The 17,161-nt window shown below is 39.8% G+C and overlaps 1 protein-coding gene across 2 annotated transcripts in view; it reads right to left on the bottom strand.

The window, feature by feature from the left end:
* Nucleotides 1-17,161, bottom strand: part of dgkh (diacylglycerol kinase, eta) — a 303,149-nt gene that overhangs the window by 176,300 nt on the left and 109,688 nt on the right. For both annotated transcript variants that reach the window (XM_055644779.1, XM_055644780.1), the window contains exon 3: nt 1,695-1,805. In XM_055644779.1, the coding sequence (XP_055500754.1) occupies nt 1,695-1,805 (111 nt within the window). The remainder of the gene's footprint in view (nt 1-1,694; nt 1,806-17,161) is intronic.

Genomic DNA, 17,161 nt, shown 5'->3' with positions numbered 1-17,161 from the left:
GGCAGAAACTCTACTACTGCAACACTGGGCCACCCTTTTATTTCTGTATATATTCAATATATACAGATTTCAATATATTTTAGGATCACTTTATTTTAAACGGTCAAACCCTATTCTCATATCACGCTTCCCGGTTCCTAGTAACACCCAGTCAAGGGAAAACAACCGTGCAGCATTGAACTTCAAGTCCCCTCATTATCTTAAATGCTTCAATAAGATCACTTCTCCTTCTTCCTAAATGGTCCTTCATGTAGGCTGATCCAAAAGATCAAAATGCATGGGATCCTCGACAACTTGGTCGTTTGGATTTGGAAGAGGCTTACTGATAAAAGAAGGTTGTATTATTTTGACTCGAAGGCTGTGATCAATGGAGTTCCACAGCGATCTGTGCTGGGATCTCTTTTGTTTGTGATATACATAAACAATTTGGGCATGAATGTTGCCCAATTACAGGAAGGATGTGGAGGCTTTGGAGAGGATGCATTAGAGGTTTATCAGAATGTAGCCTGGATCAGAAGGTATTAGCTACAAGGAGAGGGGAAAACTTAGATTGTTTTCTCTGGAGCATTGGAGACTGAAGGGAGACCTGTGAGAAGTACGTAAAATGGGAGAGGCATAGATAAGATAGACAGTCAGAACCTTTTTCCCCCAGAGTAGAAATGTCAAGACTAGGGCGCATGGCTTGAAGAAGAGAGAGGCAATGGTTAAAGGAGATGTGTGGGGGCAAGTTTTTTTAAAATACAGAAAGCGGCGGTTATCTGGAACACGCTGCCAGGGGAATTGTGGGGAAAGGTATGATAGCGGCATTTAAGATGTTTTTGTCCATGGATGTGCAGGGAATAGAGGGATCATGTGCAGGCAAAGGAGATAAGTTCAGCATCATATTCGACATGGACTTGGTGGACCGAAGGGCTAGTTTCTGTGCTGTACTGTTTTATGTTCTACGTTCAATCCTAAAATAAACTTTAGCACAGATCAAGGAGGTAGTATAAAGCTATTTTTGGAAGGTTTAAAGGGGATAAATTATATTTTCACCGAGTGAGTGTAGTGGAACACGCTGTCAGTAAGGATGATGGTGACAGAAAACCTTAATATATTTAAGAAATATCCAACTAACTACCTTAATTGCACAAACTACAAGGTGACAAAAACAGATTTGTAAATTGTTTGAATACCTCCAACTTTTTTCTCTGTTGTGGACATCCCAGGCATTTGGTCCACACTTTTTTTTCTTCTTTTTTTAAAAAATTTTATTAGGTTAATACAGTACAAAACAGTACAGTGGAACCTAATTTTAGGTGCCAACTATGTAATACCGTAATCCATTCTATGTACAACCTCTAGTTTTATGTTATGAGAAGGAAGTAAGCAAGACAAGAAAAAGAAAACAATAGAAAGAGGAAAAAGTGGAAAAATAGATGGTAGAGAGTAGAAAAACGTGAAGTGTGTATATAAAAAATAAAAAAGAAAGAGAGAAAGTGAAAAGTAAAAATAGAAGGCCTCTTAAAAGATAATTTTTCAAATCTGTATTCGGAGATGTAGATCTATCTGCGTCATGAACTGAAATCACAAATGTTTACGGTACCGCTGCATCACATGATTCCAAAAAGTCGATGAAAGGAGACCAACTCCTTAAGAATTGGTCATATTTGGTCCACACTTAAGCTGTAAATTTCTCAATTCTATAATTGTACCTTCGAATCCTTGGCATAGTAAAGAGTCCGTCCCCGTAATTTGAAGTATCTTCTTTTCCATCGTTGAAATGAGCTGGTTTGCTTCAGTAAAAATCCTTCTTTTATGCTCGTCTGGAAACAAATTGAAATATAGCAATGAGCACAACTGAGCAGATACAATTTCATGAAATGAATAACATTTCCCTCACACATAGTGGCATCAATAAGTGCTGCACTTCTATAATAAATTAAATATGAACACAGCTCAGAAAGTGCCTGACACATTATTTTCAAGGCATTCACTGTGGCTTGGTGTCTCTTGAGTGAATCAGGTGGTCATGGGCCACAGTTCCTCTTGAGAGACCTCAGTGTGTAATCTAGGATACCATTATCCGGTATAGTATTGAATGATTGCTTCACCTCTGTAGTATCTCTTGTAGGAGACCTTGGTCCCGCCTTCCTCTTTTAGTGGACAGAATGGTTCTATGGCATTATTACAGAGAAAAACAAAAGATTTATCCCCTGGATTGTGATAAATCTTTATACCTCACCCAGCATCATTAAAACAATTTATCTGTATATTACTGCATTGGTTTATCGCATGAATGTGCACAAATTGGCTGTCACATTTTATCTTCATGGTTATTCTTGCTGAGTACACTTGCCTGAGATGGGAAGATTCCTTCTATGTAGAGGAAATTAGTTCACTGGCAAAAGGCAACTGCCAAATCTTTACAAATTACCTCAAACCGATCAACATCAACAGATTGAATATCTTCAATGAAATTTGCCACCAGCCAACTGAAAAGCAGTTTTATGTTCCTGAGTAAGAGAGTTCCAGACTGCAGACTGGTCCTTCGGTATAACTTGTCCATGCCAACCAATTTGCCTAGTTCCATTTGCTTCAAAATGTCTCCTATCCATGTCCTTGCCTAATGTACTCTTTTAAATGTTATAACTGTTCTAAATTCAAGAGGATATAAGTCCTGTCTGCTTAATTTAGCAGACAACCAACCCACCTTGGAATCAATCTGGAAAACCTTACCTGTAGTATGTTTTTTGAAAATTAATTATTCCTCAGATATGGAGATCAGACCTGTACAATCTATTGTAAAAATTAAACTGCTAGAGAAACTCAAAGGGTCAGGCATCATCTGTGGAGGGATGGATGGGTGATGTTTCAAGTCGGGACCCTTTCTCATATTGATAATATCCAATCTCTTCCAATGTAGTCTTATCAAAGCCAGATATAATTTCATTAAAACACCTCTTGTAATTGCACCTTCTGGCAATGAATGACAGCTAACTGCTCACAGCACCTATATGTGTGATTCATGTACTACAATACCAAGGTCCCTCCCACCATCACAATTATAACTAATAAATAACTTTTGAAATGTGGTCATCATCATAATAAATGAATAAAAACTTTGAATCATGATCAGCAAAGTGAAAGAGCAAATTAGAAGAAAGTCTTCACAGTTAAGGAAGAGGAAAAGGGATTAGAATATAGCTTCTACAAACAAATACTGATGCAATGTAATTACATATGTAGCCACAGTTGGATTCAGAAATTACACTGTGCTGGGAGTGAATCGAGCCAGAGGATTATTAGAGCACAGATGGAGGTCACGCAGCGCAATGCATTGGGTTTTCAAAAGAGTAGTCCTTGGTCCTGTTCCTTTTTAGCAGCTGTTTAAAAAAAAAATCAATTATTTATCTAACTCCTTTTTGAAAGCCCCATTTGGATTTGCTTCCACCACACCTTCAGGCCATGAATTCCAAATCGTGGTTACGCACCGCATGACAAAGTTCTTCCTCAGGTTTTAGGTCTTTTGGCAATACCTTAAATCTGTGGACACTGGTTCTTGACACTTCTGTCAATGGAAAGAGTTTCTCTTTATTCACTTTGTGTCTTCATTGTGAATGCTTTTCTCTGGAATCACCTCTCAATTTTCTCTCCCCCACAGAGAACTATTCTAGCAACCCCAAAACATTTGCAATTTAAAATCATTATTTTTGTGTGAATTTGTCTCTCTTTATTCTTCCCACCAAAACAAATAAGTCTACCCATTCCTTTAGTTTGTTTATGTTCAATAAATGATTCTCATTATCTTCTTCATTTTTATCACATTTCCAACGACAAAAGTTCAATTGTTGCATTCCCCTGGCTCCAGTAGTTACCTCGGGACTGCCACTTTACCCTTCCTCTGGACTGAAGAATAACGTTTTATTTATTCCGTTTCCTGCCAATAAACTAATGCCACGATCTTTTTTATTCTGTGGGCTTCAAATGTGTTCAGAAATTAATAATGGTGATGCTTTATCAAATGTTCACAATTTTAACTGCATTGCACTCATCTCATTGTTATCTCATAAAAAAATCATTAAATAACAATTTGGCTTAAATGAATCCATGCCAAGTTAATCTATATTCATTCAGATGACTATTAATTTGGTTCCTGATTATCCTTAAATTATACAGATGCGCCTGAATGTGGGGTTACCTTTGCAGCCTTTTCTGAAAGTGTATAAAAGTGGGAATTCTCATCCTCTGGTATCACTATGGAGGTATACTTTCCTCAGTAACTCTGTATGCTTCACATCCCAACTTAGTATATATTTACTACATGTAGAGCCAGGTTTTATGGTATTAATCCTATTAATGTTTTACTTATTCAGTATTTGAACTGTCAGATGCAAAGGAATCATGTAGTACCTCTGCCTCAATTTATAAATTAACTTTCCAGGTCTTCATTGGCCTTCTTCCTCTTACAGCCTATTTAGTATTTATATCCTCTAGAAAACTTAAGGTGGCTTCTCCCTTCTATTCTCCTCTTCTCACTTTTTGCTTCTCCCCTAACCTTTCCATATTCAGCTTGATTCTAACATTATCTAAATATCTATCAGGTACTCACTTTTTAGAAACATAGAAAGTAGGTGCAGGAGTAGGCCATTCGGCCCTTCGAACTAGCACCACCATTCAATATGATCATGGTTAATCATCCAGAATCAGTACCCTCTTCCTGCTTTTTTCCCCCCCATATCCTTTGATTCAGTTAGCCCTTAGAACTATATCTAACTCTCTCTTGAATACCTTAATTTCATTTCACTCTCTATCGTTGTCAACTTATGAATACACATTTTGGTTGCTCTGTCAGTATTCCTGAAGGTCGAAGGATTGTACCCAAATAATGTTTGCTTTGAAGGTAGGTATATGGGATGAGCTGCCAGTGAAGGTAATTAAGGCAGGGACTATAACACAATTTAAAAGACATTTGGACAAGAACATGGACAGGAAAGATTTAAAGGGATCTGTCCTCTCAGTTTCTCCAATACGCCATTGTCTACAGATTGCACTCAGATGATAAAATAGCACTTCACTTGTTCCTTAACTCAGATTTTATATGTTCTATCTGTGACCACTTTATGATATCCATTTTAGTTACATATGTCAGTACTGCTACATTTTTTTTTCCCCCATCCTTCTCTATCTTTCTCAAACCTCATTTCCTATGAACATCTCAGACCATATCCTGCCCTTTCATAAGCCTGGGCTTTGTTATTCCCACAACATTATATTTCCATCCAGTTACTTTTGCCTGTGGCTCACCAGCATTATTTATCATGCCTTGTGTATGTACATACATGCACGCTACAACTATCCGAACTTGCAAGAAACATCAATAAGAACCTAGTTAGAAACTGAAGAAATTGGATCTCTTTCACCTTTTACCTGGTACCCCACAATAATGTACCCACAGGCTGCTTTTTGTGTAAATCGCAGAATTCATCATTGCTACTGACTGCTGTCATCAACCAAAATTTCTATTGGCTTCAGATCTCTGGCATACTATTTTTAGTTGAAGACTAAGGAAAATGTATCCTTTTATGTCCAAACTATTTGAAAATGCGTAAGAGAAAATACAGACCATACCATTGAAAAGGTCTGGTCCAAACAATCACTGATCAAAGGAGATAAATATCAGAGATCAGGAGTAATGCAACAGGTAGCACTGATTATTAGGTCAGGTTAGAAAAGTGGAATCAAGAGTTAGGAATACATTTAAAAAATGGGAATAAGGGATAAAGAATGTTTCCTGAAATGGGGGGATATAAACAATGGGGTAAAAACAAGATAGAGTGAGGGGCTGAGTTAAAGGGATGAGAAAGTAGGATTTGGGCTGAAACCTTCAACAACAAGATGATATTTAAATCTAAACAAGGATGCCTTTACGACAGCTGTTACATGTGAAGTTGACAATGTAACAACTTGTTACGTTCTTATTACAAGTTGTAATAAATTATATTATTGCAACTCATAATAAACAAAGAGTCTGAGACAAATTTTGCTCACAGCACATAACAAAGCTAACTTAAAGGCCCTGTCCCACTTTCCAGAGTTACTCACGAATTCTCCCGAATTTTCCCCTTGATTCAAACTCGGAGAATGTCCGTAGCGAGTCCGTAGGAGGCCGTAGGAGTCCGTAGATATTTTGTAGCGGCTCGTAATGCCAGCCGTAGTTACTCTGGGCATCAGGTAAGTCGGGACGTTTTTTTCAGCATGTTGAAAATTGTCCACGAGTAAAAGAAATAGCTCCGAGTACCTACGGCTGGCTACTACCGTAATTCTCTGAGTTTGAAACATTGGGAAAACTCGGGAGAATTCATGAGTAACTCAGGAAAGTGGGACAGGGCCTTAACAGAGATGGTGTGTGTATGCATGTGTGTACAATGGAGAGAGATTGTCAAATACATCTATTCAGGAACCAATACCAAACCATGCAATTTATAGTTTACTTGGTGACTGAGAAAGTTATAAACTAAAATTACTTTGCTTAGTTCCGCATAATTCTTGAGATGTAGCAGAGATTCAGCAATGGGACAACTATGTGATGCTGCAGGAAGCAAATTTTAAATGAACCAGTACTTCACTGTATTTGTGCATTTGTGTCTTCCAGGCAAACCTCCACATGTACTGGTACTCTTCCCATATAGACCATTTGTACGACCTATGCTACAAATGTGCCTGCATACATTGGACACAAACGTACCCGCACCAGTAACATCCACCAGCAGTGAAGTATTTTGTCAGCTGTGATGTACTTGGGACATCTCAAGGACATAAAAATACAAGTTATTTCTTAACTAAAATGTATCAGCTAATGCTAACTAAAGTTCAAAAGGGATTTGTTAATATTAGCATAAATCAATGATTTACTTTGGAGTTTCAGTCATTATCTTGCCATATAACATCTCCTGTATGAGAGTTGATTTGGTATTTGATTGTGCAGAAGAAATAAGTCAGAAGAAAGAAAAGACCCAAATTCTGCCTCATGCTATGAAGGTTCAGCGTGCTTGTGACATAATGACAGTGAAGCTGTCAGTAGCATGTAGCTGTCAGTGAAAACTCGTGGCTAGAAACTAACAAGCTCTCACGATAGCATAAGGAATATAAGAGCGAAGCTCAAGTTTTTTGTTTATAACTCAGACCCCAGATTTAACTGTGTTTAAGAAGGAACTGCAGATGCTGGAAAATCGAAGGTACACAAAAAAACTTTTGTTTTGTTCAGTCTGAAGAAGGGTTTCGGCCCGAAACGTTGCCTATTTCCTTCGCTCCATAGATGCTGCTGCACCCGCTGAGTTTCTCCAGCTTTTTTGTGTACCCCAGATTTAACTTCTTGGCTCGAGGCATTTTATTTTCATGAGCTACAGGGTATAAAAGCAATATGAAGTAAAACTCTGATGTAATGCTATCAACTTGTTCAATAATCCCAAGGTGTATTAATTGCCGATGCTCCCTTCACCACACTGGCATCCTGTGCTCCATTTCAACTTGCTTGGATCTCTGTAAAATGTATTGAGCTACTATTTAACATTTAAAAACTGAATGGAAAGGGTTTTGGAGTATTAGACTGTAAAGATAATTCACTAATTTGGTGCTTCAAGTGGACGTATATGAGAGAACAAAATGAACACCCTACAATACGATAAACTTTGCATTCATTCCATTCTGTTACCTAGTCATCACTGATGCCAGAACAGCAATTGTGTACCTAGCTGAATATATCATGCCTGAAATCCTCATTACATATTATAAAAATCTCTCTGACATGAGAGAGTCTCTGCTACAAAACACACTGAATGAATTATTCATTACATTTCAAAAATGTACAAATTCATACAGGAAAGAGTGAAAATTGTAACAAACAATGTATAGAACCAATTATCAAGTCAAACCTTGGAATTTATATTATTACAAATAAATGAAACGTTGATGTTTTTTTTTTAATATTTGTCGTATTCTTGACATCGAAAAGTCATCATAAATAGTTAATCTAGTTTTCCAGCTTCGAATAGGGAGTAAAATGATGAATCCCCTAATCTACTTTAAGGTGCTTCTTATAAAGTGAAATTATAGACTACTGTTGCAGTTTTTATATTTAAAAATGTGGCAACTACTTAAAGTAGCAGCACAAGGGGATTAAGGTTTAAAATTAACTTGAAAGTCATATCAATTTTGAAAATGATTGTGAGATCAAGGGAAAGGGAATGATCAAAAGGAAACATAAAATGAGGTTATAGAATTGTGTCTCTGAATAAGGGACAGAAGAGTGATTGAAAGATGCGTCATCAGATTAAATCCATTGTGACTAACAAAGAATAATGAGAATGGAGACATTTATCCTGACTTGGAGCTGCATAAGTAGATCACATCACGTCAACAATTAGCTACGTTAGACAGCACTTTTAAAAGAGAAAGCAATCTTGATAAGTCTTTTCACATTAAGAGGAGAATACAAATAGATGGGTATTTGGCACGTGAAGGTCAGAAGCCAGTGATGTACTATGAAATATAATAATCATGAAAATAGTGATATTGGCAATTACATTTCAGTTCAATTAAATAATGCCCTGTTGCCTAATGGCATATGTAAACTTGAAGCTTAAATGTCACAGGGTACTGTACAATGATTTATTGAGTGTGCTGTGAAAGCACAAACAAGGATCGCACCCAATTTTAAATATTGCAGCTATGTAAAACATGAACAGCAACAAACTTAATTTTATTTCCGCAATAAAATTTCCCAGGGTTTTACAGGAGCATTTGATCCCAAGGAAGTAATAGGACAAATATTCAACGAAGATGCCTAAAAAAAATCAATGGCATAATTCAGGTTTTTTACTATGAGTGTAACTTGAATGAATATTGCTGTCCTCACCACCCCTCCCGAAAAAAGGTGATAATGATCATTTCAGTATTATTTTGCATTTTGCTCGAGAAATTTAATCAGGCACTTCAGGGGGTGAATCAGATTTGTTTGCATAAAATGGAGAAAAGCAGGAAAACCAGGACCAATTGGCCTGGAAGCCCACATCATTAAGCATTCCTGCTATATATAATCGTGTCTTCCCAGTGCAGTACCAAAGTGAGGTGCTTACCATGGTTAGTCAAACTATGAGCCTCCATCCACCCAGACCAATGCAGAGATAATTCATCAATCACAGTTTCCAACCGCATCCAACCCTGCAACCCCCTGTCATCTCTTCCTGCTGGAAGATCCCAATTATCCACCACAGACAGCCTCTTTCCCGTCCCACTACTCCTCACCCCGACCACAACAAAGTCCTGGTCTCACATCTCCTACCACTATTCCACCCATCAGGCTAGGCTCTCAATTCCCCCACCCCTCCATCCATCCATCCATCCATCAGTGCTGGGCTTCCATTCCCTACCACCCCTCCACTCATCAGTGGTGGGCTCCCATCGCCTACCATCTCTCCATCCATCAGTGCTGCTCCCATCCCTCACCGCCATACAATTCCACTGTGAGGGGATTAGGATAGTATTCCAGATTTGTGGGCCTCGGAGATAAAAAACACATTCATCAGAATTAGATGGAATAAAATTGAAGGTGTGCAAAACGTCAGGATCGGTGAAATTTTGTGCCCTTAAAGGTCTGTCGGTGTGATGTTGAAAAGAAGGGGTTTGAGGGAATAGAGGAATTAAAAAATCAGAATAAGGAATTATATACCGACCAGGAAACAATGAGTGAGCACAGGATTGCTCACATCAGTGAGCACAGGATTGAATCTTGGACAGGACTTGGTAGACAATAGATTTTTGTATGAACTCAAGTTCAGGATGAGTGAAGTTGGGAGATTGCCCACCTGGCCATCCAGGGTTTGAATGGCTTATACATTGTTAAACCGAGGACAAACATTCAGTCCCAGATAATGAAACCATTGCTCTCAAAGCACCCACACCCAGAATATGTTTGATCGCCTAGCAGGCACCACTCCCTTAACTGGGACAAATGGGGTTTAGCCAACTGCAGAGAAACGATGATGCATTGGCAAGGTCAGGTTTGGTGTCTGAAGAATATTGTGGTGTTTCACAATAAATTCTGTAAATCTTGCATTTCACAATTTTTGAATGTCCTTAATGAAGCTAAAAGCAGTTTCTTTCAATAACTGATGAGTTAAATGGATTATAATTAGAATTGAATCATCTACTCTATCATGCTGCAGTAGAGAACAAATAATTGAAAGAACGTTACAGGAAAAAATTGCTTCTTTAATGCAATTAATAATAGCATGGATGCACACAGGAACAGGAGTCAGTCATTCAACTTCTCAAACCTGTTTGCCATTCCATTAGGTCATGGTCTTTTAACTACACTTATCTGCCTTGGTTCTAAATCCATTAATATGCTTCCTAAATTTAAAAAAAAAAAATCAATCTTAGACAATCAATAGTATTTTTTGAGTGACCTGGTTTTCAACAGCCTTGTGGAAAATTGCTATATTTTATCTGTCCTAAGCAATGTTAAATCTCTCTAAACATAAACACATCCTCTCAGATGCCCAACCCTCTTATGCTTGCTAGATCACTTTGCCTTTCCACTGGAACTGTCTTATTCGCAGAGAAGATCTCATTTCACTTCTCTTCAGGTTCCACCACAAGCTCAGGCCCAGTCACTGACTGGTTCTTTACCCCTTATCTAAGACTGTACCAGATTCTTTGCATCCAAAGTTAGTGCTTTGGTCTTGTGCAAAGATTCTGTTTCCATATCTGCTTCATTAACAATTTACTTTATTACATTTTGTCATTTTCACCTCTGCCTGTGTCATAACTTAAAACAAAATCATGTGCTGCATTTTCACCTTAAAATTTTCATCCATGTGTTGACCCCCCCTTCCATAGTGTCACCCCTCCCTATCTTCGTATTCATTTCCTTTCCTATAGTCCTATAAGCTACTTACTTTCCATAATTCCACACATGCTCTCTGCTATTGTGTTTGTAAAACCTGAAATTCCCTTCCAACTCTTATCTTTCTTTTTCATTGAGATGGTCCGTAACACATCCTTCTTTGGTCTCCCATCCTCATACGACTTGCAATTAAGTTTTGTCATATTCCTAAAAGTTATCATATGTATTTTGCACTTCTGAACATTTCACTAAATTAAAAGAAAAATATCAAATAAACTTGCAGTGAGTGAGGCAGAGGGTATAAGTGGAATAAATATTTGAATGCAACAGCATAAAAAGATACAGGGAAAGGCAGAGAAATATTGTTGTTTAAGAATAGAAACTAAGAGTGATTTAGATTCCATTGGCATAATAGCCTCTATACTAAATCTGCATGAAACCATGGTAATGAAAAATGGACATGGTAAATGTCTCAAAAATTCTGATGTAGATTTTGCTGAAATGGAACACTTTGCAACATGTCCCAATTATTAAACATTTTCGTCAGCTTTTAGCACAATAATGTTTAATGCTGCAACTTGCTGGATGTGTGATGTGATAAAAGTCAGTGCAGAGCAACATAGAGACTTACTGAGTTGACAGAACTAACCGTGCACCTTTGAAACCATAGAAACATAGAAACATAGAAATTAGGTGCAGGAGTAGGCCATTCGGCCTTTCGAGCCTGCACCGCCATTCAATATGATCATGGCTGATCATCCAACTCAGTATCCCGTACCTGCCTTCTCTCCATACCCCCTGATCCCCTTAGCCACAAGGGCCACATCTAACTCCCTCTTAAATATAGCCAATGAACTGGCCTCAACTACCCTCTGTGGCAGAGAGTTCCAGAGATTCACCACTCTCTGTGTGAAAAAAGTTCTTCTCATCTTGGTTTTAAAGGATTTCCCCTTTATCCTTAAGCTGTGACCCCTTGTCCTAGACTTCCCTAACATCGGGAACAATCTTCCTGCATCTAGCCTGTCCAACCCCTTAAGAATTTTGTAAGTTTCTATAAGATCCCCTCTCAATCTTCTAAATTCTAGAGAGTATAAACCAAGTCTATCCAGTCTTTCTTCATAAGACAGTCCTGACATCCCAGGAATCAGTCTGGTGAACCGTCTCTGCACTCCCTCTATGGCAATAATGTCCTTCCTCAGATTTGGAGACCAAAACTGTATGCAATACTCCAGGTGTGGTCTCACCAAGACCCTGTACAACTGCAGTAGAACCTCTCTGCTCCTATACTCAAATCCTTTTGCAATGAAAGCTAACATACCATTCGCTTTCTTTACTGCCTGCTGCACCTGCATGCCTACCTTCAATGACTGGTGTACCATGACACCCAGGTCTCGCTGCATCTCCCCCTTTCCCAATCGGCCACCATTTAGATAATAGTCTGCTTTCCTGTTTTTGCCACCAAAATGGATAACCTCACATTTATCCACATTATACTGCATCTGCCAAACATTTGCCCACTCACCCAGCTTATCCAAGTCACCCTGCAGTCTCCTATCATCCTCCTCACAGCTAACACTGCCCCCCAGCTTAGTGTCATCCGCAAACTTGGAGATATTGCCTTCAATTCCCTCATCCAGATCATTAATATATATTGTAAATAGCTGGGGTCCCAGTACTGAGCCTTGGGGTACCCCACTAGTCACTGCCTGCCATTGTGAAAAGGACCCGTTTACTCCTACTCTTTGCTTCCTGTTTGCCAGCCAGTTCTCTATCCACATCAATACTGAACCCCCAATGCCTTGTGCTTTAAGTTTGTATACTAATCTCTTATGTGGGACATTGTCGAAAGCCTTCTGGAAGTCCAGATACACCACATCCACTGGTTCTCCCCTATCCACGCTACTAGTTACATCCTCGAAAAATTCTATAAGATTCGTCAGACATGATTTACCTTTTGTAAATCCATGCTGACTTTGTCCAATGATTTCACCACTTTCCAAATGTGCTGCTATCCCATCTTTAATAACTGACTCTAGCAGTTTCCCCACTACCGATGTTAGACTAACTGGTCTGTAATTCCCCATTTTCTCTCTCCCTCCCTTAAAAAGTGGGGTTACGTTTGCTACCCGCCAATCTTCAGGAACTACTCCAGAATCTAAAGATTTTTGAAAGATTATTACTAATGCATCCACTATTTCTGGAGCTACTTCCTTAAGTACTCTGGGATGCAGCCTATCTGGCCCTGGGGATTTATCGGCCTTTAATCCATTCAATTTACCCAACACCACTTCCCGGCTAACCTGGATTTCACTCAATTCCTCCAACTCCTTTGACCCGCGGTCCCCTGCTATTTCCGGCAAATTATTTATGTCTTCTTTAGTGAAGCCGGAACCAAAGTAGTTATTCAATTGGTCCGCCATATCCTTGTTCCCCATGATCAACTCACCTGTTTCTGACTGCAAGGGACCTACATTTGTTTTAACTAATCTCTTTCTTTTCACATATCTATAAAAACTTTTGCAGTCAGTTTTTATGTTCCCTGCCAGTTTTCTTTCATATTCTATTTTTCCTTTCCTAATTAAGCCCTTTGTCCTCCTCTGCTGGTCTTTGAATTTCTCCCAGTCCTCCGGTATGCTGCTTTTTCTGGCTAATTTGTACGCATCATCCTTCGCTTTGATACTATCCCTGATTTCCCTTGTTATCCATGGATGTACTACCTTCCCTGATTTATTCTTTTGCCAAACTGGGATGAACAATTTTTGTAGTTCATCCATGCAGTCTTTAAATGTCTTCCATTGCATATCCACCGTCAACCCTTTTAGAATTAATTGCCAGTCAATCTTGGCCAATTCACGTCTCATACCCTCAAAGTTACCTTTCTTTAAGTTCAGAACCATTGTTTCTGAATTAACAATGTCACTCTCCATCCTAATGAAGAACTCAACCATATTATGGTCACTCTTGCCCAAGGGGGCACATACAACAAGATTGCTAACTAACCCTTCCTCATTACTCAATACCCAGTCTAAAATAGCCTGCTCTCTCGTTGGTTCCTCTACATGTTGATTTAGATAACTATCCCGCATACATTCCAAGAAATCCTCTTCCTCAGCACCCCTGCCAATTTGATTCACCCAATCTATATGTAGATTGAAGTCACCCATTATAACCGTTTTTCCTTTGTCGCACGCATTTCTAATTTCCTGTTTGATACCATCTCCAACTTCACTACTACTGTTAGGTGGCCTGTACACAACACCCACCAGCGTTTTCTGCCCCTTAGTGTTTTGCAGCTCTACCCATACCGATTCCACATCCTCCAAACTAATGTCCTTCCTTTCCATTGCATTAATCCCCTCTCTAATCAGTAACGCTACCCCACCTCCTTTTCCTTTCTGTCTATCCCTCCTGAATATTGAATATCCCTGGATGTTCAGCTCCCAGCCTTGGTCACCCTGGAGCCATGTCTCCGTGATCCCAACTATATCATAGTCATTAATAGCTATATGAAACCAATATGATTTAAGATCTGACAAAGAAACAAGAACAACTGACAGGATCAAATTAGATACAGAAAGAGAAACAGAGAGGCAAAGAAAGCTTGGGCTTGGAGAAAACTACAGAGTAAAATACAGTATACATTTAAATGTTATTACTTTGGGGAACACTTTATTTACAATGCTGAGAAATGGGACCAGAGATGTAACTAGTCGTACCACCAGGGCCGCCAGGGCGATGGCTGCCCTGCCGGCAGTCTGTTCGTTTTTCCATTCTTTTTGTTATTTTTTAGTGTGTTAAAAGTTTGTTTGAATGTTCTTCGGTTTGTTTTATGTGGGGGAGCGGGGAGGGGATCGGGGGAAACTTTTTTTTCAAGTTCCTACACTTTGCCAGAGATGTGATTATTTTTCGGATAACATTCTCCGGCGTTTTCTGCGGCCTTCCATCACTGGAGCTGGAAGCCGCCTCGGACTGTCGTGAGCCCCACTGCGGGACTTAACATCGGAGCTGATCCCCTGCCTGGGATCGCTACCACCGCGACCACCGCGGACTTTACCATCAAGAGCTCACAGTCGGGAGTGGCTAGTCGGGAGCTCCAACGTCGCAGAAGGTTTGACCAGCCCCGACGCGAGGTTCGATCGTCCAGCGCGGGGGAGCTGACATCCCCCCGGTGCGGGAGCGGATCGCCTCGACGCAGAGGGCCCGAACGCCGCCGACTATGGGAGTCAAGATCTTCCAGTCAACAGAGGCTCAAGGCCCATGACCGAGGAAGAACTAAGGGAAGGGACTTGAACTTTATTTCGCCTTCCATCAAAGTGAGGAATGTGTAGGAGTCACTGTGGTGGATGTTCATGTTAAAATGTGTTTTCGAGTGATCTGTTGCTTTTAATTGTATGACTGACCTGGCCAATGAAATTCCTCGTATGTTGCAAAACATACTTGGCGAATAAAGTGTGATTCTGATTCTGATTATTTTGAGAAAAGAGCTTCAGTAGTGTTGCAGGAACATAAATATTAAAGTATTATTGAAACAACCATAATAGTTCTCTCTCCAAGGATGCTGCCTGACTGTTGAGTATTTCCAGCAATTCCTTGCTTTTATTTCTGATTTTCAGCATCAGCTCTAAATTTCTGTGGTAGTTTAATGAACAATTAATATTCAAAAATATCATTTTCATGAAAATCTTAAAGAGGATCCATGCAAGATGCTATCTTTGTGAAGTTAACAGCACATTGATCCGAAGAAAGATCCCGACCCGAAACGTCGCCTATTCATGTCTGCCTGACCCACTGAGTTACTCCAATACTTTGTGTCAATTTACAATTGGCACCTCCCCTCCCAGTATTGTCCTATTATTGTGAATGACCTTGCTTTATCATCCCAAATGTATTTTCGTACACTTTGAATGCTATTTGTCACTGTATCAACCAACTGCCGACGAGATCTTCCTGCAGTCTAATGGTTCCTCCTCATTGTCAATCTAAAGGCCATTGTCACATGCATTAGATTCCCTACATTAAAATCTGCACAAAAAGCAAGGCACCGTGTAATGAATCCTGAGTAACCCCACTGGCAATGACCTTCCACAACAACAAAATATCAACCAACACTTTCCTGCCACTGAATCAATCCCACATCCAATCTGCCACTCTGCTTCTGTTGCCATGGACTTGTATTTTTCAACATTCTTCATGGAATCTTGCCAAAAAATTTCAATCAAGTTAATCAAACATGACTTTTCCTTAACAATCCCAGCTGACTCTCCCTGGTTGAACTGCATACCAGTCTTTTGTAAATAATATGTTAGGAGACTCTGATCCTTCCACCTCACAGACCTCAGCAGTCTCCCACCATTTAGATTATATGCTTCTTCATTCATTCCCCTGTCAAAATGAAGCGGCTCTGATCAGCAGCTGGTTTCAAGACCAGGAGATAAATCCAATGTGATAGATAAAAAAAAGGTAAAAAGATGCAAGGAAAATTCATCTTTTTTTGAATAGACTGAAAGTGCTTCTATATGCTGCTTGTAAGTGTAGAGTCAATTAGGGCTCTCAAAGGGCAATTGGAAAGGCATTTCGTGGAAATTAACTACCAAGTTACAGGGAAATATTCACTCTGAACCAGTTTCGAGACAGCAGAAGAGCAGAAGTTTGATCAGCCCAGATCTCATTCTGTGCTGCAAAGAGTCTATAATTCTATGGTGCACTGAAATGCTCAGCAAGTCTGGTACCAAGTTTGGAGAGAGGAACAGAGTTTCCACTTCAGATCGAAAACCTTTGATTGAAGAACCAAGATCAAAGTCAAAGTCAAAGTAGCCTTTATTGTCATTCAGACCTTGCGGTCTGAACAAAATTTTGTTGCCTTGCAGTCCTACATATAGTAAAAATGACAAAAACACACAATAAACACAAATTAACATCCACCACAGTGAGTTCACTAGGCACCTCCTCACTGTGATGGAAGGCAAAAGTCTTAAGTCTTTGTCTCTTCCCTTCTTATTCTCCCTCTGCGCCGAGGCGATCCAGGCTTCAGATGTTGTGACCCCACCGGGCGATGGTAAGTAATGTCAGTCCCGCGGCTGAATCCGAGCTCCGCGAACGGGCCGGTTCAACTCCGCGGCGGTCGAAGCTGCCGAAGCTGCGGCCCTCCATTCCAGCGGACGCAGCTGTTGTTGCGGGAGCTCCGGAGAACAGGTCACCAACCTGTGACCTGCGAGCTCCTGACGATGTCGTCCACTGGGCCCGCGGTCGGGTCGGGTGGCCGCTGCCGCCGGA

This window comes from Leucoraja erinacea, chromosome 13 (genome assembly GCF_028641065.1).
Source record: "Leucoraja erinacea ecotype New England chromosome 13, Leri_hhj_1, whole genome shotgun sequence".
NCBI lineage: Eukaryota > Metazoa > Chordata > Chondrichthyes > Rajiformes > Rajidae > Leucoraja > Leucoraja erinaceus.
Note: the sequence above shows the minus strand (reverse complement) of the source record. Positions and strands in the feature narration are given on the sequence as shown.